Source organism: Nanorana parkeri, unplaced genomic scaffold (genome assembly GCF_000935625.1).
Source record: "Nanorana parkeri isolate BGI_ZX_2015 unplaced genomic scaffold, ASM93562v1 scaffold435, whole genome shotgun sequence".
In the NCBI taxonomy this organism is placed as follows: domain Eukaryota; kingdom Metazoa; phylum Chordata; class Amphibia; order Anura; family Dicroglossidae; genus Nanorana; species Nanorana parkeri.
Genome location: NW_017306703.1, coordinates 775261 through 800864, shown reverse-complemented (window position 1 = coordinate 800864; position 25604 = coordinate 775261). Strand labels below are relative to the sequence as shown.

The window sequence follows — 25604 nt, the reverse complement described above, 5'->3', positions numbered from 1 at the left end:
TGGTAATCTGCAACATATTAAATTTTTTTGTTCTTGGGTTTCGAGACACTTTAATACTGTTGCCCAGTTCCTGGAGTTGGCTTTTTTTTCACTCTACCGCCTCCTTTCATGCCTCTTTTTCTTGAAATCCCAAAAAAGAGAGACGGTTGTCGTCTTGTGCCTTCCTGTGCTGTTTTTGCAGGCTGAGAGCCATAGAAGCTCTCCAATGCCCTTAGCATGCACAAGTCTAAGGTATGCGGAAGGCGGTAAGCTGGAGTTGTGGACACATTGCTTATGAATAATTCTTCACTGTTTTCACTTTCGCTTCTTGTGTAGAGCATATTCTAGAAGCTTAGCCCAAGAACCAAATGTCTGGGTCCTTCACATCAGACCCTAAGAAAGCACAGCCTCTTCTATTAAATATATTGTTGCCAATGTTTCAGTGGCAAGCAGTCAGAAAATCTGGCACTCATAGGTGCTTTAAAGGGAACTTGTAATGAGAGGGCTATGTAGGCTGCCACTGCTGCCCTCCTTCTGAGAATGCTAGTTACTCAGCTACCCTGCTAATTAAGTAATCCACTAGTGTCAATCACTGACATGGAACAGGTACACAGATCTGGTGTCCTGAATTTACTGGCTGCATGAGATTCAAGGATTGAAACTAGAGAGAGCCAGGCAAAGTGTATTTTCAGAAGGAGGTCCAGCTTCCATATTTGTTTAATTGTAGGTTTCCTTAAAATATAATACATATGTTACTGTTTGTAAGTTGAATAATTGGGGTTGAGCCAGTTAACATTGTGAGCCGCAGACCCTGTATTTTACTAATTACCTTTTAAGCAATAGCTCAAATGTTTTGTATTTCTGATAAATGGAAGGGTTTCTAATCAAAATCCCCTTCTCTGTGCATGACAGTGAGGGCTGCCCCCTCCTGGAGCAACTGAACATCTCATGGTGTGATCAGATCAGCAAGGATGGGATCCAGGCTCTGGTAAAGGGCTGTGGGGGGCTGCGGTGCCTGTCCCTCAAGGGCTGCACTCAGGTATGCCAGATGTCTTGTACCCTGCAATTGACTCAAGACTAACAGAAATATGTGTTATAAGTTTCACAACTGACCAATGTTTAAGTGACTGTCTGTTCTCATCTCACATGTTTACTGTTGTATGCCTTAAAGCTGAAATGTAGCCATCTAAAAGGTAGCAGGGTTTTATTCATTTTAAGATGTTGTCATCCCCATGTCATCTTTATTACAGGAGGTTCTGACACACACAAATAAGATGTGCCATGCTGGATCTATGCACATATCTGGAAAAATTACAAATGACACCAAGATTCAAGTTAGAATACTTTTGTCACTAGTATTTAGGAAATATGAATTTAGCCCAGCGTTCAGCTTTAATTCTTTACATTTTACTGGTTTAATGTAATTATTGGCTCCTCCCAAGCTGTATGGCAGCAAAGTGGTAATACAAGCAGTACAAGTCTACCCAGTACATAGTCCATAAAGGTGATATTGCTGTGGATGAGGGGGAGGCATGCCTGTGGTTACAGCAGTCACAGGGGCTTCTGCCACCAAGGCACAGATATTCCCCTGCTACCTTGCCTGGGCCATCAACAGTTAACTACAAATTATTTTAAAATTACAAAATGTTTTGGAATTAAAATGTAAATACATTACCAATATAATTAGGAATCGGAAAAATAAATATTATTGGCTACAGATCAGTTGTGTATACAAACTATACAGAAAAAAAAATAAAGAAAGAAAAACTCACACGCACCAAAAATGGCACTTTTGCCATAATGCCAAAAGTGCATGGATTTGTACATAATTGAGGACAGAGTATGTTTACTGTGTCCTCAATTATGAATGAATGGGAAGTGATCTACATCACCTCCTGTTTATTCATGATTTGTGGTTATAGTAAACACACAATGTTCTCATGTTATGAATGAACAGGAACACTCAGTATAGAGGATTCCTGTTCATTTATAACAGGGGCTGCAGAAAAAGAGATTGAGGACTCTGTCCTCAATCTCTTTTTCTATTTTAAATGGGAAATATCAGGGGTCTGTTTTAGATCCCTAATATTTCCCCGATGCTTCTAAAAGTAAAGTAAAAAATACAAATATTTTAATAAAAAAATGAATAAATAAAAAAAAATACAAACAATTAAAAAGTTTGTAAAAAATAAATACAAATAAAATATTGAAAAAGTTAAAATAAAAAACATTTTTGGTTTCGGCCTGACATTTTAAAAAAAATTTTGGTTTAGTTTCGGTTTTTAAATTTTCATTTCGGTGCACCTCTAACACACACACATTTTATGTATGTATGTATATGTGTGTGTGTGTATATATATGTATGTATGTGTGTATAATATATATATATATATTTTTTTTGTGTATATACATATACATATATATATATACATATATATATACATATATATATACATACATACGCACGCACACACGCTACATATATATGTGTATATCCTTAAGAGTGGATCCTTAAAGTATTATTAAAGTCAAACTTTTTTTTGTCTACTGCTAGTAAGCAGATATATGCTCCAACATAAAAAAAGTTGGCAAATGCCAACCAACTTACCTATGTCAGCGACGCTCGCTCCCGGCTGAAGAAGTCCTGGCTCCACAACGCTGAGAAGGAAGCGTGGGCAGGTGTATGCGCAGTCCAGATCACCAGAGGACAGAGGTGGAGAGCAACGCTGGATGTACACAGCCATGAGTGTGCACGTCGGACAGACTCCGTTGGACACAAGGAGTCTACGCTGGATCAGAGACCGGCACCAGTGCTGGAGGGACTTTGAAAAAGGAGTGGAAGGAAGAAGCTGTTCGGATCAAGAAGCATCAAATAAGGTAAGTTCTTAAAGCGGTGGGGGGGGAGATTTATTACATGAAACCTGTCTGACCCCAGTTATTTCATAGGTGTCTTCCAGTGATGTGCAGTTTAACAACTCTTTTAGTTTCTAAACTGCAGGCTAAATACAATTTTTACAGAACATCATAGAGGACATATGAAGGCAGCAGGGTTGGAAGAAGATTCTCTGGCAGCCAAGGTGATGATGTCAAAGTTCACCCGCGCTTCCTGGTGGGCTGAGACCGGTGGAGATGGCAAATCTGCCCGTTTCTGTACCCCGCACCTACTGGGCCAATACCGGGTACAGAAACAGCCACTGTCCACCAGCCTTGGGGGTGCCCCGCTTTAGTCACATGACAACAGAAGTCTATGGGAGTGTTAGGTTGTTTTAAACCAGCATGGTTTAGTCCTAATCAGCATGTTTAAAACAGGCTAATATTTTCAAGGACACAGCAAATTGGAGTTACAAAATTGAATAACGGTGGATAACGGTGATTTAAGGAGGTAATAAAATAATTAGGAGTCACAAACTCCTCCCTGCCTGTGTGCTGGTTATCCTACATACAGATATATCTGTGTCAGTAAATGTGTACAAAACACAATACTGCTCTGTTCTAAATGCTGGTAAGCCTGATAAGTTCTGCACTGCACAATATTTAGTGCCACAAGTTCCAGAACCTTGAAGTTTCCTTTGAAGTGAGAGGTGGCATTATTGCATATCTTTTGATCCTGTGGTTCAGAGTCATTGTCAGAGATGGTGTGTCTCATAATCTGTAGGTAATCAAGAACTCCTGACACATGGGTTACATGTCAGCATATTTACATTTTCTGATCGGCTGCATGTTATGAGGACATATGCTGAGAGACACAGGATTGGCTGCGTAGTACTGTTGGGCTCCGATCAATGGCACAGAGGTAAGTGTATAAGCAGTTGGCTGTGGCAGGGGAAGGAGACGCTCCTGCGCCTCTTACACTTCTCAGAACAGTGCCCAAGGCCTCTCCTACCTCAGCTCGGTCCTACAGGGGAAAAACATTTCAATCTGTGCAGAAATATAGATGTTCTTAAAGGGACCCTGTCACCAGACGACTCTGGCCTAATATTTTAATGTAAGTAACTAACAAAAGTTTGCACATTCATGAACTCGTTAATTTAAGCTGGTTTTGGACCGACTGGTATTCAGAACTGAATGGTATACATTCCTGTCCAGTCAAGATATAAGCTGGAAGTAGATATTTATGTCAGGGTTGTCTTCTCACTTGAACTTGTAATTGGGACAGACGGAGTGGAAGCTGATTGTGGCGTGCTCTAAAGGAAGCAAAAAGGGAGATGATTGGGGGGGGCACACCAACTCACTGTGGACTGGGGGGGACATAGAGGGATAGGCAAGAAAGGGGTGTACACAGATTATGGCCAAGGATGATGAAAAAAGAGGCTGCAGAAAGGAAGACTATTATGGTCTGAAGAGTGAATTTGTCTCAACTATGGCAAAGTGGGAGACAGTGTGCAGAGATGACATATCACAGAAAGAGATTTAGGAATTGGTGTGCATTGTTCAAATTTTTCAATCAGGAAAGTTGAGCTTGCATTTACCAATATAGTTACTTAACAAATATAAACAACCAAAGTGCAAGCACGTTTCACATTCACAGGTAAAATATATATGAAAGTTTCAGAGGTAATTAGGGGTGCTATTAACCTTGAAGTAGTAAGGGAGGAGGGGGAGCGGGGGATCGTCTTGACCTTGTTGTGCCTGTGTGTTTGTAGAGACACACAACTTACTAGCACATACGAGGCTGGCTCCATAGGACCCTGCAAGGGAAAGGAGTCACCCTAAAACAGGAGATTAAGGCCAGCGCTCAGACTAGCTGATTCTGCAGGAAACTTAAACATCAAGGAACAGCATCCATTGTAGGTGACTTAATTAGCATTTGAGAATACTTTAAAAACATTTTGACTTCATGTATTATTACTTTAAAATGTCTATACAGCCAAAACTTGCATAGGGAATGTTTATAATCACTGCCAGGTTTGTATTGCAGTCTCTGTCCCTGCTGGAGAGATTTACCTTTTTTAACTACTTCAAGACCGCCATACATAAATATATGTTGTCGTCCTGAAATCTTTTCAGCTGGTGATGCTCATTTAGTACAAGTTATCTGGACGGCTCTACAAGTGCCCACATCATTTGTAGCAGCCCGTGTAGGTGGTGCACCCCCCTCCCGCCATATTTTTCAGGCTTCCCTGGGGGACACGGGAACAGGGAAAATGCATTCAGGATGGAGAGCGGGAGCAGACCGGGGAAGGCCCATTTCCCGATCTGCTTTGATCAGTGAGGCAGAAAGTGCTGTACTTGGAGCTCTCGTAAAGCCGGCCAGTGCCAGTTACACAGGTGATCGGGCACTGTGCTGTGCTCAATCCCATATATTGAAGGCCAGGGAAGACATGTAATAAACCCTGGATGTCTTCATTAAAAGAACCTGTCACCTCCAAACACTATCATATAGGGGCTTGTCATCCCCGTGTGATGGCAATACAGTTAAGTGTAAAAAAAAATATTAAATATATAGATATGACTTCCAGTATTCAGACAACTGGTGTAATGTTGTTTACATTATTATGCATCCGTGATGTATCATCGTCTATTTGCACATTCAGTCCACCAGGAGAGAAATTGGCGAGAATTCCAATGATTCCCCTAGCTATGGATTGGCCTAGGAGAACTTGGTATGCCCTGCACGTATATCCATTTGCCGATGTGCCATGCCCCTTACCAGATAGACCTGGCTGTTGAGGCACAAGAGGGATCATGGATTCTGTAACCCCTACCTTTTATTTGAAGTCGTAAAAGCACCTACTGGAAGATTTAACATAGCAATTGGAAGGCTTACTATAAAATACTGTAGCTTTTGCAGTTTTATAGTTGGTTACAGTTGGTAATCCTGTTTCTCCCATCTCAGTAATGACTGTAGAATGAAGTCCTATGAAGACTGAGTGCATCAATAAAGTTGACCGTGGGAATATAGGAACTCAGCATTACTCATAACCTTCCTTTAGGCTGTGGCAGTGTCGCTGTTGGACATAGTGAGAAAGGGAAGACTTCGAGAGGACCATGTGCCAGTTGTCTTGCTTCAATTGGGGATCCTGATGCACAGCGCTGATCGTTTCATTTACCTGCTGTGCAGGGTAGTTTAGTAAATGCTATTAGATCTCAAGAGCCTGATTCCAATATCAATCTACGGAGAATAGTGCAAATGAAGGGCTTTTTGTATATGAGTATAGCGCTTCAATCTCAAAAATTGTGAACTATTAGTAGCCCAACTCCGTTATCTTTCATCCCTCTGGTCATACCTGGGTTCTAAAAACCTGAGTGAGGTGCTAACCATTCCCCACTTTTATCCAAAGTGAATTAAAATAAGGTCTTGGCTGGAGTTCCACTTAAACACTTTTTGTAAAGACTAGGCGAGATACTCAATACAGGAAAAGTGAACTCTAAGCAAATGTTAAAAAAAAATGGATGCAGCTCTGACATTGTTAAAGTAATATTAAAGTCAAAAGGTTTTTAAGTTACTTTAAATGCTGAATATATCACTTACAACGGAAGCTGCTTCTTGATGTTTAAAAGGTTGTTTCCCGCAGAATCAGCCGGTCTCCGGAGCACTGGTCCTGACTTGTTTTAGAGTGACTCCTTTGTCAAGCAGGGTGCTATGGAGCCACCCCTGTGTGTGCTAGTTGTTGCGTGTGTCTCCACAGACAGCAAATCAAGCTACTTCCCTCTCCCCTAACACACTCCCTCTTCCAAGCTAGTATATGAACAGTTGCTGGAGTTTGCTGTGTCCTTTGTGATCTTGTACTGGACAGGAAACTCAGGGAAGCTGAGCTGAGAGACTTGGAAGCAGCTGTTCATAAACATGATGATTGTAAGTATTTGGGCTTACAACAGTAAGTCGGCTTTACAAATGTAAACAGAGTCCCGGTCTGTTTAAAGGGGCCCGCTGCCACCGACGTATGACATATGTTGGTGGTAGCAAAAGGGTTAAATATTGTTCTATGAATGTAGGAAAGTAATGCCTTCTGGGATGCCAGTGTCACAAATCCCAGCAGGCTTTACTTAACCTCGCATATGCGCGAGATCTGGCACCACCTCTGTATACATATTGTGCTGTGTATGGGTTAAATAATGCCTCCTGGAATATGCAACATTGGTATCTCAGGAGGCGACTAAAATGTCATAACTCATCCAGGGGGTAAGGGGGTGGGACCAAATTAAACATTTTTCACTTCCTAGATTCTAAACAATGGCAGAGAGTTTCGGATATATCTGTGAAATGGAATATTTTATTTTGGCAATTGTGTAAAACATAGTTTTAGTTCTGAACTATGTTTGGTCTATCTGCTTGAGGTGTGACAGTCTTCAGAGCACATGCCCTGGCAACAAGCCACCTCACCATGGTTAGGTGTTGCATCATTCATGTTCTCCAAACCACTTCAGTCTAAAAAATTTTTTTAGTAAATACGTAGGAGAGGAAAATATACTTATATATATATATATATATTATAAAGCAAATGTTCATATATTGCAACCAAAAAAATCTAAAATGACATACAATATATAATTACAAATCTTCTAATTGGTAAGTTCCATATAGGGCGTATTTCCTCTTCCTGTAACCCAAAGAAAATTTGAGGGTAGTGTTCTTTATATGAAAGCTCAGCTTATATGAATGTCTACGTGATGGAATCTTCCTAATTGACAGACGCTCAGAGTAGTGATTTAAGGATTAGCACAAGTAGATTGTAAAGAACAGGACTACTTCCTGGATTAGGCAGTGCAGCTCACTAATCTTCTTGTTTCTGAAAATAAAATTTACGAGATTTTGAGGATTTTGGGAAGCTGATTCAGTATTGTAGAATAAGTAAGTACGGCTCTAAAAGGCTTTCATACAAGAATAAGTTAGTTGGGAATAATTTAAGCATACAGCACCACCTCCTCATCTCTTCCTTTTTATGAAAAGTCACAGCAACAGCCAATTAGAAGTTGACTTATGTTGATGGCAGTACCCATTGGTCTTCCTTTTATACTGTATATGAAGTAACTTAAGTGACCTTCTGTATAAATGTGACCTAAAAGAATTGTCTATTGGCTGTAACCAGTAATCACATTGTTCCTTGCAGTGCTAACTTGCATTAAAAACCATGAAAGAACAAGCTAATTTTGGCGTTTTCATGCATAAGGCCTATCTACTACAGAAATAGAGCAGCGCCCTGTTGTTGTTTCTTCTTTACCACAAGTACATTTGTGACTAAATGCTTGTGCAGCTAGAACTGTATATTTCCCCATACAAGTCAATGGGAATGCTAAAGGCCGCGTTGGTGGTTAGAAGTACCTGTAAATGAACTCTGATCTCAGAAGCATTTCAAACTAATCTCAAATGCAAGGTGAATGCACCTGCAAGATGGATGCATTTTGCTCATCTACACAAGCCGTGAGGATCATGTCACGCAAGTGACAGTTGATGACTGTTTGCCAGTAACCTAATGCATAAAATGTAATATTAACCTACCGACAACGGGATTATTCCATCTTTCAGTTCATTAAAAACCGGTGACAGAATAATCCCATCATGCAGTACAATGAGCGCTGGTCCGTGGAGGGAGAAATACAGGTGAAACGCGAATAATTAGAATATCGTGCAAAGTTCATTTATTTCACTAATGCAACTTAAAAGGTGAAACTAATATATGAGATAGACTCATTACATGCAAAGCAAGATGCAAAGCAAGCCGTGATTTGTCATAATTGTGATGATTATGGCTTACAGCTCATGAAAACCCCAAGAACCCCAAATCCACAATCTCAGAAAAGTAGATTATTACATGCAATCAATAAAACAAGGATTGTACATAGAACAATATCGGACCTCTGAAAAGTACAAGCATGCATATGTACTCAGTACTTGGTTTGGGCCCCTTTTGCAGCACTTACTGCAATTACTTTTGCACGATATTCTAATTATTCGAGTTTCACCTGTAGAATTTAATTGGAATAGTTCAGGACCTACTCAAAATGGAAACCTATTCATAATAATGGGTGACACCCCATTCAAAATACATTTTCTTAGGTTTCCTAGCCTGTAGCAAAAAGATCCAATAAACCCCCTCTCTACTAAATAACCCTCAAAGGGTTGCCAGTTCTTTTGTTAATCTGTACCTGTAATTATGTACCTGTAATCTTCTAAGGATTTAACATTGCACCCATGTTTATTGATTAAATATTTCACTACATTGGTATTTTTATTATTCCTAATATTGGAAAGGTGGTCACTAAATCAGCCCTATAAACATCTGGTTCTCCTATTGACATACTAAACATGGTATTTGACACATGAGAGGATATATATATATAATTTACTATACCTCTTGTGACCGTTCACCAAATGTTTGGAATGTGAAAGGAACAAAAATTGGTATACAACTGGACCACATAAACATTGCCCAGGAAATCATAATGGGCCATTTTTTTTTACCAAAGTGTACTCCGGAACAAAGTATTCTTTTTAACGCAACATCCATATTAACTAATGGTAGATATGTCTCCCATTCCCAGCCTTTAACAATTCTTCCCTTTTAAACATTCTTTTCAAATTGATAATCTTGGTGTATATTTTCTGAAAGCCAAGACCCTATAGAATAAAATGGTGACAGTTGCAAATTTTTATGTTGCACATTATTAGCGCAACTCCTTATCAAACCCCATAATTTAGTGAAAAATGTACAATAAATACCAATTTTGAAAATAAAAAATAAAAGATGAGGTTACAACGAGTAAATAAATGCCCAGGTTAAAAATTGTGTGCGTCCGTTAAAGGGCGACAAACCTCAGTACCCCAAAAAGTCCATAGACGACGCTTTAAAAGCCCCCACAGGTCATCAATTTAGAGATTTAAAAAGTCTCATTGAGATTCAGAGACTTAAGCAGCTGAAGTTCAGCACAATTGTCAACCTTTCCTCTGAAGCTGGCCACATCCACTTTGCCACATCCATTTTCACCGCCTAAGGCTGGCCATACACTTGTCTATTTTTTCCTTTATCCCGCGGGCCGAAGGAAAAAAAGACGTGATTCCTGCATCAATGCTAACAGTGAGTCGATAGAGGAATCCCGCTGTTTACATTGTATTCTGTATTAGTAGTCAGAATACCCGATCAGAGCGGGCAGCTCATTGGCTGCCATCTCTGATCGTTCAAAAATGTTCCAGCCGGCTTCTTTGATCAGCTGATTGACGGATGCCGGCCGAATGGGAGCCGACAGCCCCACACACTGTGCGAGTTTCGGCCTCAAAAACCATCCGAAATTCGAACAGGTTATGGGCACCTTTTAGTCTTGCTATTAGTCAATAGGCTGCTAGTCACATTAACCCCTTAGTGACCAGTGATGTCCATGGTACGTCACTAGCACCGGGCCCGTCTAAACAGATTTAGCCGTCGCGACTCTGTTTACAATTGTAAAGCCGACTGTCGGCCTTACAATAGAAGCAATTCTGGCGACTCGTCTGTCGTCAGAACGCTTCTCTGGGCTGGTAAACAGAAGCCCAGCAATAAGCTATTGAAAGAAGACCTGTCACCACAAATCTGCTGTCACATGGGTGGGCTATCATGTGACAGCAATTAAAGTAAAAAAAAAGTTTTTAAAAATATTAAATGTAAAAATAATTAAAATTTTTTACATACGAAAACGATAATCGCACCACACATGTTGGGTATCGCTGCGCATGCCAGATTGAGAGCAATAATGCTAGGGCGAATATTTAGGCGTATCCCAAAACCGATGACCTGTAGGGGCTTTTAAAGCATTGTCTATGGACATTTTGGGTTACTGACTTTTTGCCGCCGTTTCACAGATTCACAATTTTTAACCTGGGCATGATGGGTATCTATTTACTCATTATAACCTCATCTTTTATATTTTGTTAAAATGTTTTATTGTGTTTTGAGGCACTAAATTTTACTTTTTAAGTACGTTTTTCACTAAATTTTTCTATACACAACATAAAAATTTCCAATTGCCACCATTTTATTCTACTGGGCTTTGGCTTTCAGAAAAAAATATATCATTTGGGGGTTTTAAGTATTTTTCAGGCCTAAAATGTGGATTAAAACATGGGTGGAAAAGATGGAAAAAAAATAACAAAAAGGCCTCGAGTTAAAGGACTAATAGGGAGATGCAGAAGGGAGCTGTGCCAAGCTCAGTTTTCCTACAGAAAATGTACACTTAACTTTAGTTGCTTATATCTTTGTTTTTTATCTACTGATTATTTTAGCATGTGGTTTTCACTGAAGGTATGTTCTGTTTTTATTATGGTTTTCTTTGTAACTGTCAACATAGTTCCTTTAAAGACAAAATAACCGTAGAAATGTATGTCTAGACCTACATCTGTAACTGACATTTAGAGATGGACAAGCTTATGAATATGACAACACAGTGATTTCCTTTGCTGGGAGCTTGGGGTTGGCTAGGAGCTTCTCGAACAATTTGCCATATGGAAGCTGTCACTGCAGATTTCTCACCATCTGTGTCTCTTTGCTCTGTAGTTGGAAGATGAGGCTCTTAAGTATATTGGATCACACTGTCCAGAGCTTGTCACATTAAATCTACAGGCGTGTTCCGTAAGTTTATTCTATTTTGTCATTTAAAAATGGGACATGTTTATGGATAAAGTATAGTTAACGATTGGTTGCCATGGTTTTAATGCAGTACTAAACAACTTTAGGACTAAGGACCACATTAGACAGGCAATTCTGACATCAGCGATAGAATCACTAAAATGAATTTTGCATTATCCCATTGACTCCCTTTAGCTGTCCAAGAAGTCCTCTCACTAGCAGTTGCCTTTTTAGCAGTATTTCCGGCAGCACTGGGAAGTTTTCCAACAGTGAGATTAGAAGTTATATTGCAATCCTTTTTACCTTGTACAGTGTCCCTGGAAACAGAATCTCTCATCTGACATGGTCCTAATATAGTTTTACACACTTAGTTGTCATTACTGCATTGTAACTTTAGCAACCATACAGCAGTTGGCTGTTTTTATGTGCTTTATTGGTCTACTTAGCTTGAAGGATAGCTTTTGTTGTATGAATGAAATTATCTGGGTCGTCAAGTGAAGGAGGAAAAGGGCAGACGGACATTAGCAATTCACCAGAACTGAAGTATTGGTAGTGCCAAATAGTTCAATAGTTTAAGTTGGTTTGTTTAGAACACTAAGTATCTTTGATGCATCTCTCCATTGAACAATTCAGAAAGTGTATGAGCAGTTATATTAAAAATGTTTTATATAGCGTCAGTCAGGATTCAGTATTCAGAATCCAAACTGTTTCAGTATGTTCTAGCCGTGATTAGAAATAGTTTTGTAAGGACTGTAAAAATTGACTTTAAGCCAACCTATACTTTTTGTCCATTTAGGGAGAGAGAGTAAGAGAGCAGAGAGTAAAGAGCAAAGACGTATCTTCTATGTACTACTTCTGCTGTCTGTCTGCCATTTAGAGCCCTTTGCAAAATTGTTACTAAAGTTCCAACCCCACATTGGATTGAGGCTTACCTCCACATAACAGTGCTTGGACCTGGTAATTGCGGGGAGGCAGGGAAGAGAGTCACATGTGCAAATTGCGTGCATATCCATACCTGGAAATACCAGGTTATATTGAGTTATATATTGGGGGGATTTGTGGAAACGGGAAAACTGTTGATGTATTGCCCAAAGCAGCAAGTCAGATTTCAGCTGTCATTTATTAAGTGAAGAAATTTCAAAAGCTCTAATTAGTTCTTTTGGGAAAAATATGCACCTTGTTAATCGTCCTTTAGTTATTCAGTGTTTATCTGTAGGAAAAAGATCCGGTGACCTGACTGTGGCACCTTAGTTTTTGACTGTCTTGCAGCCTTTATTCACCTAGCAAGTCTGCAACTTGTTTTGTTCCCTATGATAATGTCTTTTTTCCAGCAGCAGATTACGGATGATGGCCTCATTACTATTTGCCGCGGGTGTCACAAGCTGCAATCTCTGTGTGCCTCCGGCTGTTCTAACATCACAGACTCTATTCTAAATGCACTGGGACAGAACTGCCCCCGACTCAGGTAACAAATGGGGTATAATATAAACAAATATCTATTTTTACTCAAATGGGTAAAAACAGTCTCTCTGAAGGTCTCCTTAAAATGGCTCTCCTGTACTCTATTCAATGCACAGATTTATAATGCAAATGTAACTCGCACACTCTAGAAACCAATGTCGATGCCTTTCAAATACAGGTATAGGATGATTCCTGGATACCCCACATTGATGAGAAAGGAGTTGATCCACAGTTTGCTGACATTGACTTTTTTTGAGCAGAAGGCTCAAACTGTACCTTTTTTATTTATTTGGATTCGAGTCGGCAAAGGCACAAAGGTCTCTATAGGCTTGACATATAGAAGTGCCCTTTACCCAAAAAAGTAATTTCTCTTGCTGGAAAAGCTTATTCGCTGTAGACAGTGAAAAAAAATCTGTCAAAAGGAATGTGTCCAATTTTGTAGGTATGCATCTAAATACAATTTTAAAAAAACAAAAACAATTGGTCGAAATGGACAAGCAAGGACTTTTTTTCCAACCTTTTTACCTTTTTAACATTTTAACTTTTTTTTTTTTGTACTTTACTGTGGGGGTTTTGGGGAAATTTCTCTTTCAAAATAGAAAAAGAGATTGAGGACACAGAGTCCTCAATCTCTTTTTCTGCAGCCCCTGTTATGAATTAACAGGAAGCTTCTGTACTGAGCTCCTGCCCATTCATAAACTGTGAAGATAGTATCAGTTGCTATGTCCACAATCATTAATGAACAGGAAGTGATGTAGAGCACTTCCTGTTCATTCATAACTAGGGACACAGTAAGCCTACTATGTCCTCCGTTATTTACAAACAGTCAGCAATCAGTACTGATCGCTGAATGTTTGTACTCCGCTCTTCATCCTGACTGCTCCTCCTGTCACCGAGTGGGGAGGTGCTGGAGAAGAGCCCGGCCTTCTATGACAGCTGTCTCCTCCCCGGACCACCCTGCTTGGCCTCCTGATCGCTTCTCTCCTCCCCACTGGGCAGCCCAGTAGGGGAGAGGAGCTGGGATCGGAGGGTACACAGACCAGAGCCCAGTGGGAAGGAGAAGTTTGGGAAGCACTGATTTTTCGGCTGTTTTGGTACTATGCGAATTTTGCCCATAGTACCATTTTGGGCCGAAATTTTGGTGCATTCCTACGATTTAGGTGACCAGATCCCTTAACTGATTTATATTTTAAATAAAAATGTTTGAGATGCCATAGAATTATTATTATTTTTTTTTTTTTACTTGTTGCAGAATTCTTGAAGTAGCTCGATGTTCACAACTCACAGATCTAGGATTCACCACCCTGGCTAAAGTAAGGCATTTAGCATGTGTGTTTGCTCCATTTTACTGCACTGGGTACCTGCACGGTATCTTTTTATTGTTTTAAATAGCTCCGTGTGGGAGACATAATTATATTTCAGGATGGGGCAATAAGGCTCCTAATCGATAGTCTTTGCATATCTGCAGCATCAGATCAACCATGGTAGATGAAAACCTAGGAATTAAGGCAGCTGGTCCTAAAGTAACAGAAAGGTAGATGTTAACCAAATAAGAACCAATGGCTATATATACAGTACTGCACAGCATTTTTTCACCCCTCTTAAAACTTTTAGAAAGAAAAGGTGCCCATACACCTGCCGATTTTATCGTACGATAATCGCGGGTGATACCGCGATCGTACGATAATCGGCAGGTGTATGGAAGGCGTGCAACCGTTTCTACTGTAGGGTTGCATGTCTTTTGTCTTCCTAGCACGCTTGAAAACCCGACAAGAATCGTACGATTTTCAGCGTGTTAGTGGCGTGCTCGGAAGACAAATGCCGAACGGGCCGTTGTGCATACGCGCACACTGCCTGCTCAGCATTGGAATCATCGGAAGCCCTCCCCTCGGTAGGGAGGGCTTGCAAGTACGATCTGCCTGTCCAAGATGGGCAGATCGTACAAGATTTTAATTACCTTACAACCATCGCACGAAAAGTCGTGCGATGGTTGTAAGATGTATGGCCAGCTTAAGAATGCTTTCCAAAATGTGTGTGTGTGTATGTGTATATGTGTGTGTGTGTATATATATATATATATATATATATGTGTATATACATACACACACACATTTTATTGTTTATTTCTATCAATGTACACATGCAAAGTGAGTGAACAGAAGAAAAATCAAAACAAAATTTGATGTGACTACCCATTGGCTTTAAACCAGCATCAAGACACAAGGTAGTTATACTGCATCAGCAAGGTCTCTGCCAGGGAAAGATTTTAAAGCAGACTGGGGCTTCAAAATCTGCTGTTCAAGCTCTTTTGAAGAAGCACAAAAAATGGGCAACTGTGAGGACCATAGACACAGTGGCCGGCCAAGGAAACCATGCATCAGATGAAAGACGCATCATGCTTATTTCCCTTCAACATCAGCAGATGTCCAGGAGTGCCATCCGCACCGAACTGGCAGGACCCAGTTACACCGCTCTACTGTCTGGAGAAGTCTGGTCAGAAGTGGTCTTCATGGAAGAATTGCGGCCAAAAAGCCACACCTCAACTATGCACAAGAATATAGGAACTGGGGTGCAGAAAAATGGCAGCAGGTGCTCTGGACTGAATCAAAATGTAAAGTATATTTGGCTGTAGCAGGAGGCAGTTTGTTGCCGAAGGGCTGGATGGCGTTACAATAATGAATGTCTGCAGCAACAGTGAAGCATGGTGGAGGGTCCCTGCAAGCTTGGGGCTGCATTTCTGCAAATGGAGTTGGAGATTTGGTCAGGATCAATGGTGTCCTCAATGTTTAGAGATACAAGTGTGTGATTGGCCCCAAATGTATTCTACAGCAGGACAACAGCCCCAAACATACAGCCAATGTCATTAATAACTATCTTCAGCATCTTCAGCATAAAGAAGAACAAGGAGCCCTGGAAATGAGGGTTTGGCCCCCACAGAGCCCTGATCTCAACATCCCGGAGTCTGCCTGGGTCTCGGATTACATGAACAGAAAAAGGATATTGGGCAGCCTACATCCACAGAAGATCTGTGGTTGGTTCTCCAAGATGTTTGGCACAACCTACCTGCTGAGTTCCTTCAAAAACTGTGTGTACGTGTACCAAGTAGAAGGCAAAGGGTGGTCACACCAAATATTGATTTGGATTTATCTTCTGTTCATTTACTTTGCACTTTAATTGATAAAAATAAACTATTAACACTTTTATTCCTGAAACCATTCTTATATACAGCAATGTTTACTTGTAAGTACATAGAAAATAAACAACATATCTTGCACATTGGTTTGGTATTATAATTATTGATCTAATTATTGTTATATATCAATAAGACCCTAGCTATGAAAGCTAATATTTGATTGGTTGTTGCAGGCAACAGTTCTAGGGTGCAAGTAATGGTCAGAAACCCTACCACATATAATCTGTTCCTGTGACTCTTTGAACTTTGAATATGAAGTTTGCTACATATTGTTAGGTAAATCTGTGTTGCCATTCATGATTGTGATTGTCCACTCTACAGAATTGCCATGAACTGGAGAAGATGGATCTGGAGGAATGTGTACAGGTGAGCTCACACGCTATGAAAAAAAAACAGATCACACATCTTCAAGGCTTTCCTTTTCCGTTTCCTTTTAAGCCTGGGTGGAATCAGTCTTCTCTGCTGGCTCTTATGTGTTGCATTACTGGTTGTCTGAGCTGCTTGTCAAAAGAGATGGCCGCACAGATTACCTCAAAATAGCAAATAGAGTGCAGTGAGGTCATATTTCCCAGGAACAGTACATTAGGTACTGTTGAAAAGTGATGACTTGCACCTGTTTCCAGAGACGTCTGTAACTGGGTCAAATAACATTCAGAGCCTATTTACACCTTTGCATTTTTGTCTGATGCGTGTTTACATTAAAATAAATGGAAACAAATCAAAATGTGTGTCACATTGGCACACGTTTTTTATGCACATTGCAAATCATTTTACATTGCACATTGATATTGAAATAATTGGAAACACATCAAAACGAATGTCATCGCCACTCTTAATTACACAGCTTCAGCACTAGGAGAGTTAACTGACACTTTGTCTTTATAATGCTATACAAATGAAAAAAGCGTTCTTCCCCTGAACACAATAGGCATGCGAACTGGTATCCCAAGAGCAAGGAAGCAGCAAGTATGCAGCCAGTAATACATTGTACTGTACTGCACTATTATCCGTTACAATCTTCCCAGTTCTCTCTGAATGCTACCAAACTCCCTGCTTCTATGTTCTGGAAAAGATGAGAGTAGGTATACTATAGTCCTGCCATAGCATGACAGTGCTGTTCCTTCATTGGTAATGTAAGGGGGGCGCATGTTGTCACCTTAGGGCAGGAAATGTGTTACTGGCATCATCACCAGGTGAAAATTAAGGAAACAAAATGCATTAAAGAGAAAACGAATGCAGTCAGCATTATACACATTACAATCTGACTGTGCCGTCTTTGTACAATCAGCTTTAAATTTACCAAAACTATGTATTATGAAGACCTACTTAAACTGTCCAAGCAATGGACTCCTGGGTTCTTTCTCCATCAGGGTATTATTTGTATGGTTTTCCAGGTTTATGGCTCTCTTCCTTCCGCAAGCTAATAATGTACCGGTATTTTAATTGGCTTCCACCCAGCTTGTGTTTATAACTTTTAGTTGCGAGCTCCTTCAGTGTTTGGGACCGATGTAAAGTGATGCATGTGCTATATACATGAATTAACCAGTTGCCGTCCGCCTGTTGAAAAAAAACGGACGGACGGCACAGCTGCATTGGCAGTTGCCGTCTCCAGACGCCATTTTCTTTCTTCTCGCACACGCCCGGGCAGAAATTATAATGTCACATTTAAAAAAACCTCAAAATGTTTAAGTCCCCCACCGCCACGTTTACGCACATATAAACGTAAATATGCGTCCGGTGCACCAGCGCGCAAAAACGACAATTGCGCAACACTTGTTACATATCGCCGCGAATGTCGGATTGAGAGCATTTCTTTAAGGGCCATCAATAACTGATAACACTAAACTGATGAGCGGTAAAAGCTTTTAAAGCGCCGCCTATGGCCAATTTTGGGTATTATCGTTTTTTTAGGGTTTCGCGCGCGCACGCAATTTTAAGGCTTGACATGTTTGGTGTCTTTTTACCCGACGTGACCCCGTCTTTTATATTTTACCAAAAAATTGGGTAATAATAAATGTTTTATCATTTTTAATATAGGGGAAACAGGTTTTAGTTTTTTTTTTAATTTCGGTAATTTTTCCTTTAATATAGTAAAAAATAAAAACCACAGTGGTGATTAAATACCACCAAAAGAAAGCTCTATCTGTCCCCAAAAATGGTATAAAATGAATTTTTAGTACAGCGTTGCATGACTAAACGGAATACACTTCAGTCAAAGTACCGCAACGCTGAATACTGAAAATGGCCTGGATGGGAAGGGGGGTTAACACCGCGGACTTCAAGTGGTTAAGGAATAGGTTATTGTAGCATAGTAAAGAAAATGAGATGTGTCATCTATACCCTTGTAGTCCTAAGTGCTCTCTGATACTTTGGTTTACAGTGCGGCAGAGATGTGGCGTCACTGCATTATACTTAATCTTTTTTTGTGTTGCAGATTACAGATAGCACTCTTATCCAGCTCTCCATACACTGTCCAAGGCTGCAAGTGTTGGTGAGTGTTACATCATGTGAAAGAGGTGATGTGCAGTTTTCATTTTAATTCTTTAAGTTTTATTGGCGGAACAGAAACGTAAAACAGATACAAAATATGTTCCAGATTACAGGAATAGAAATTATTGATTTAGGTTAGAAATTGTGTGAGCACATGTGAAATGCCCCTTTTCCTCTCACTGATCACAACCTCATCATTTCACACTCTCCCTACCTGTAGCCCCCTATCCCTCCAACTAGCAAACAGTTACCCATAGAAGCCTTTGTCACTTTAAACCTTCTCTTCTCTTCTTTGCAACAGACTACCTTTATGACAAAATCACGCCCCTGTCCTGCCCTGGCCTCTCCACTTCTCTCTACAATTGCTCATTCTCGACCTGTATGGACAGACCTGCCCCATTCACAGAATGAAGTCCTGTCCACTACAACCTTGGCAAGTGGATGACCCAGAAGTCTCAGAAGACATAGTTGTGTTCTTGAGTGACTGTGGCATAAATCTAAATACCTGTAAGGCCTGGTTCACACCTGTACGTTTTGTAGCGCGTTCAACGCTCTACGAATGCTCTACAAAATGCCCAAACATGAAAATCCCATTGTTTTCTATGGGTATGGTTCACACCTTGCCGTATTTCAGCCCGTCTGAACGCTCTACAAAACGGCCTACGCCTGAAAAGGTACATGAGCTTCTTTGCGGCGTTTTTGTCGCGCGTTTCCATTGGGATACAGCCAAGTAGCCCTCGGAAACGCGCGTATGTCGCGCGGTTTTTTTACCGCGAATCGCGGTAAAAACGCGCGTCACTTCACCCAATATAAATCTTCCCTCCAAAAATACAGTACCTGCCTCCATACAGCCAAACAGACCTATTTCATCACACTTATTAACACCCTCTCATCCAGTCCTCGCCAACTCTTTTTTGCCTTTAACTCTCTACTTTGCCCCCCCTACCTTCTCCAACCAACTCACTCACTGCCCAGGAGATTGCCAATAATTTCAAAAACAAGATTAATGCAATGCGTTAAAAAAAATCTCCATTGTCCAGACATCTTCCCCTCCAAACACACCTTGTCAAGCACCACATTTGATACTTTCTTCCTTTGACCCTGTTACCACAGACAAAGTTACTACATTTTTGAACCAACACCCACCTAAACACCTGCCCCCTCAACCCCATCCCCACACAACTACTCTGATCACCGTTTAGCTCTGTTCTACACTATCTTACTCACATCTTCAATCTCTACCTTTCCAACGACATTGTCCCCAGCCCTCTAAAACACACATTGGTGACCCCCATAGCAAAAAAGCCCTCAGTGGACCTCACCATTCTGAACAATTTAAGACTAATTTCCTTGCTTCTGTCTAGCTCCAAACTTATTGAATGCTTAGTCTACAACCACTTGAGCCTCCACCTTACCGTTAACAACCTCCTTTCAATATGGCTTTCATTTGCGACACTCCACAGAAACTGCCCTCCTAAAACTTGCTAATGATTTACTGACTGCTAAAACCAACACTCCATACCGATATTCTTAGGCCATTTTCTGCTTTTGACACAGTTGACCACTGCTCCTCCTCAATAAACACCACTCGCTTGGCCTCAGACTCTGCTCTCTCATGGTCCACCTATTACCTATCTCAGTGTATCTTTTAGTGTCACCTACAACTCTTTCTCCTCTTCTTTTGAGGGTTCCCCAAGGGTCTGTCCTCGGGCCTCTTCTATTCTCCATCTACACCTCTTATGCTGACACCCAAATCTGTCTCTCCATTGCTTAACTTACCCCATCTGTCTCCTCACGTATCACTAATCTACTCACTGAAATATCAACATGGATGTCACACCTCTTCCTCAAACACAACCTGTCCAAAAGCTCATGATATTTCTTCCTCTCCCTCGACTTCTCGCGATCTAAAGCACAAAAATTAACCCCTCTCCTTAGGTCAGAATGCTCAGTGTAACCATTGATTCTGACATCTCCTTTCAGTCTTGCATCCATTCACTATCCAAATCTTTTAGACTTAACTTCCACATTTCCAAAATTCACCCATTTCTGACACCACAAAGCTTCAAATTCATTATCTTGTTATCTCTTACCTCAACTATTGCAACCCCCTCCTTGCTGGCCTACCACTACACAGGCTATCCTCACCTACCGTTCAGTGTCTGCCGTTCTTCTCTGCTTATCCCGTCTACTGGCTCACACTTGCCCAATGAATAAAAGTCAAAATGCCAACAATAACATACAAAGCTATCAACAACTCTGCCCCAAACAACATCACCAACCTCATCTCAAAATAGCACCTGAACTGTCCTCTCTACTACACATAAGACCTCCTGCCTTCTAGCTCCCTCATAACCTCCTACCATGATTGCCTCCAGGACTTCTCCGGAGCCTCTACTATCCTCTGGAACTCTATACCCAGATCTGTTTGCTGATCTCCTACTCTGTAGTAGAACTTTGGGTAGAGTATGGATGGCATAGTTGGTATTGCTGTTAGGGAGGTTTTCCCTCACTTTGTGTCCAGGTACCATCAGTCACAGGAACAGGAAACAAGTATGAATCTTCGGAACAGTCACATAGATGGCAATAAAAAATAAATATTCTCTATTGGAGAGATTTTTCTCACACCCCTTCCCAGTGGCACTAGTCATCAGGACAGAAAATATGATGTCCCTAACATTGACAGACAGCAATAAAAATCTGACTCGCGTTTTGCTTTTCCTGTGTTTCACTTTAATCTTCAATTGGGATGCAAATAATTGACAACCTGATTTTAGCTGCTTTAAGGTGCAAGTCTTTTGTGGACAGTTATCTGTTCTAGATATATCATAACTCCTGCAATAGAGAGGCAGCTTTGTTATAGCAATGAAGAGTGTTGTTAGGACAAATGCACTAAGAAGGCTGATGTTGGACCACAAAGATAGTGGTGACATCACCCTCTCTGGCATGTGATTGAGTCCAAGTACTGCATCATGAAAGGAGGTTACCTGCGCCCCCATAACTGGACACAGTTGCAGTACGGGAGTGCTGAAGAGGTATATTAAGTGATCCAGGGGTGGGCTTTGCAAAGACTCACTTTGCCCTGAATGCGAGAAAGCTAGCCATACAGAGTTTCATTCAAACGTTTGTACATAAAATCGGTCATCGGAGCATTTGATGATGCCATCATTGAGTCAGCTAATTTCATTTGATAGACCTAAAAACTCTGGCCAGACCTGAATGGAATCCCAGATATATTAAACAGGTTTTTTTTTTATTGCTTCTGAAATCACTGAAAGAATAATGCAAAGCAAAGTTTATGTAAATGTATATTGTATATTCAGAAGTAGATTTAAACATGCATTTAGTTCACCAGCCCACGAGGTTGTAGTGACCTATACTATAACAATTTACAAGTTTTGCATATACTGTACAGAAACCTTTGTTTTATTCTTCATTCCTATATAGCATATATAATTATAAACAAACAATCAAATGTCCGTGACCATACAAATTCTAGGCCTGGGCCTTAGATTGTTCTCTTACTTTGGTTACTTTGGTTAAAAACTAGGGTTGCACAGATACCAAGTACAGTACTCGGTACAAGTACGAGTACATGTACCGATACTTTTGAGCTCCAAGACTACACTAGAGAAAAATTCAAAAATTAGGAGGCCGCTGTAATTTGTAAGGAGCACACGGAGCTCCTGGGATTTGTACATCTCTGTTTCAATGTATGATTTTGTTTTTATAACTATAAATAAAGGGATGCACAGATACCAGTTTTGCGAGTACGATTACTGGTACTTGCCGAGTACTTACAAGTACGAGTACTGATACATTTTTGTTTATTGTCATGTGACAGTTTTTCTAAAACAATACAGACTAATGATTTCAGGACAGTGGTGGAGTGCCAGAGCCAGGTCCCAGCTGCAACCACTGCAACCCTGGTAGTTCTCATGAAAATGCCAAGTATCTGTACTGGTACTCAAAAAGTATCTGTGCATCCCTATTAAAAACGATTGGCCCCATTAACTATTAGAAAACTGGATGTATTGAAAACAACAGCTTGGTGTTTCTTTTCAAAGGGATGGCTTGCGCCTGTTTCTTAAGACTTCTAAACTTAAAAAGGCTTCTAAAGTGGAAGGAAAACGAGTTTAAAAAAAAGGTTTTGTTTTCATTACAACTGCAATCATCTCAGATTTTGAGTTTGAAAGTCTCTTGAAACATGTATTTATTTCCTTCTATCTTTTTTTTTTACCCCTTCTTTACTTCCTTCTGCCCCCTCCTGCCCATCCCAACTACACCAGTCCCCCTCTCCAATAACTAGATAGGGTCCCCAGAGAGTAACCCTAGCTCTCAGTTCACCCACTTTAGAGGGATAATCCCTATGCATTACCTTCTAAGTATTTACCTTGCTTCCCTCTAATCTTTTCAAGTTATATAATAAAACGCAGTTGAGGTGCAGCCAAGACAAATCCCTTGTTAAAAATCTAATGAGGATTTAAACACAAGGAAATCTCACAATCAAATAGATCACACAATGTAACATTTCAATATCTTCGGAGACCACAAAATGTAAGATGTCGTCATATGTATGTTGATGATGTTATGCCATATGTCTGCTTTTAACCTGTCACTATAAATAAAATATATATATACAAAAAAATAATAAATCTGGCCCATTGTTTTAAGGGCTGAATTATCAGCCAACACTCTCCATGTCTCAAGTGTACAGGTGAAACTCGAATAATTAGAATATCGTGCAAAGTTCATTTATTTCACTAATGCAACTTAAAAGGTGAAACTAATATATGAGATAGACTCATTACATGCAAAGCAAGATAGTTCAAGCCGTGATTTGTCATAATTGTGATGATTATGGCTTGCAGCTCATGAAAACCCCAAGAACCCCAAATCCACAACCTCAGAAAATGAGAATATTACATGCAATCAATAAAACAAGGATTGTACATAGAACAATATCGGACCTCTGAAAAGTACAAGCATGCATATGTACTCAGTACTTGGTTTGGGCCCCTTTTGCAGAACTTACTGCAATTACTTTTGCACGATATTCTAATTATTCGAGTTTCACCTTAAATTCCAGTATCAAACCTACATAAAATATAAACTCTGTTGCTCATATCTGTATTTTGGTCAGCGATCTGGCAGCTGAATTCAGATTGTTTGTCTCATTTCCCTAGTATTTATACATGCAGCGTTACATCACATAAGAGCATAACTTCTCTTTTCTCCATACAGAGCCTTTCCCACTGCGAATTAATCACAGATGATGGGATCCGCCACCTGGGCAACGGTGCTTGTGCCCACGATCGACTGGAAGTTATCGAATTAGATAATTGTCCTCTCATCACTGATGCATCATTGGAGCACTTAAAAAGTTGCCAGAGTCTTGAACGTATTGAATTGTATGACTGCCAACAGATCACACGGGCTGGTATTAAAAGACTCCGGGTGAGGAGCAAGCACTGCTACTTCTCTTTTATGGAAGGGGTGAATTTTAAACTTGGACAAACATATGGCAGTCATGTGGCTTTTGTGTCAAGTCCAATCAGCTTTCAGTGAAGAAAATAATTAAGGAATTGAAATATGCCTAGCTGTCTGGAAGCCAATGTTTTAATTTTTTTTTCCATTTTTGAGTACCCAAATGATTGGAATTGGCATAGACATGAATTAAAAGCAGTGCAGTGCAAGCCATTTTTCATGGCATTTTCTATATCTTCTTACTTGAAACCAGGCTTGCTGTTAAGGTGCCTATAGACATAAAAGAACATTTAGAGAAAGTGCACCTGTGCAGTAGAGCTCCATAGACCTCTATGGGGCTGGACTATTTCTGTGGGAACACCATGAGCTTCCAGGGGGTCAGGAACAAAGCTGGGAACTATAGCACAGAGATGTTATTGTTGTATCTAGACATTTGAAGAAACCAGAGGATTCAGCCCACCAGGCCCCACCTATAACTTAAATATCACTTTTGGGTTGACTGAACCATTAATTCTATTGACCACACTGCTATCTTTATACTGTGCTTGTGAGATATCACTGTTCTTTCTGTTGTTCAGAAATGTTATGCCAAATACATTTTGAGTTTGAAATTTACAGGTTTCCCTCTAATATCATGTCTTCTACCTCTTTTTTGTTTTTCTTTCAGACACATCTCCCTAACATTAAAGTCCATGCCTATTTTGCTCCAGTCACACCCCCTCCCTCCGTGGGGGGTAGCAGGCAGCGATTCTGCAGATGCTGTGCCATCCTATGAAAAGAGACATACGTCTGGACTCCCTCACTATTCTTGTGTGGAGTTCCAGGTGGACTCATTTGGAAGAGAAACCGCCAGCTTACTGTGGTCGTGGTGGGGGGAGAGGAGACTTTCCTCCCTAATGTAAGAGCGCTCACGCCCTTTGCACATTGGGCGGGGTCTAGCAACCCACAGATTTTTTTTCAGTTTTTCCTTGCTGCATTACCCAGGCTGGTTGAAAAAAAATATGGATTTTTGAACGGGAGCAGAACCAACAACACTCCAGGATTTTATCCCAAAACATTGGAAGGGAGGAGTTTCATAACATTTAGAGGTTTGGGCACATGATCTGCTGCCCTTTTGCATCTGGTTAGGTGTTGATACGGTTATCCTTTGCTGTGGTTCCATAGGAGAATTTTGTGGACAGAGGAGCAGGGACTACTGTTGCATTTAAGGACCTTTTAAAGGTATACCAGCTGCACCTCTGATTTCTACTTTAATCCCTGGTACTACATCAGGGACACAGCAGCAAGGGTAGCCCCAGCACCCTTCTCTCCCTCCACCCCTGGCTCGTGATATCTTGGACTTTCCATATTGACATAATGCATTCCCCACAGATGGAACAGAAAAACAGAAATGTTACAAATAATGAATTATATAAATATATATGTATGTATGTGTGTGTCTATATATTTATTATATA

The 25604-nt window shown here is 40.4% G+C and overlaps 1 protein-coding gene across 2 annotated transcripts in view; it reads left to right on the top strand.

Moving 5' to 3' along the window:
* FBXL20 (F-box and leucine rich repeat protein 20) overlaps positions 1 to 25222 on the top strand; it is a 60747-nt gene extending 35525 nt beyond the window's left edge. Inside the window, exons 8-15 of one of the 2 annotated variants that reach the window (XM_018560153.1) lie at positions 892 to 1018; positions 11445 to 11519; positions 12848 to 12981; positions 14230 to 14290; positions 16492 to 16536; positions 18605 to 18661; positions 23905 to 24117; positions 24815 to 25222. In XM_018560153.1, coding sequence (XP_018415655.1) covers positions 892 to 1018; positions 11445 to 11519; positions 12848 to 12981; positions 14230 to 14290; positions 16492 to 16536; positions 18605 to 18661; positions 23905 to 24117; positions 24815 to 24922 — 820 coding nt within the window. In that variant the 3' untranslated portion in view covers positions 24923 to 25222. The remainder of the gene's footprint in view (positions 1 to 891; positions 1019 to 11444; positions 11520 to 12847; positions 12982 to 14229; positions 14291 to 16491; positions 16537 to 18604; positions 18662 to 23904; positions 24118 to 24814) is intronic. The other variant, XM_018560154.1, reaches the window with a different exon arrangement.
* The last annotated feature ends 382 nt before the right edge of the window (positions 25223 to 25604 follow it).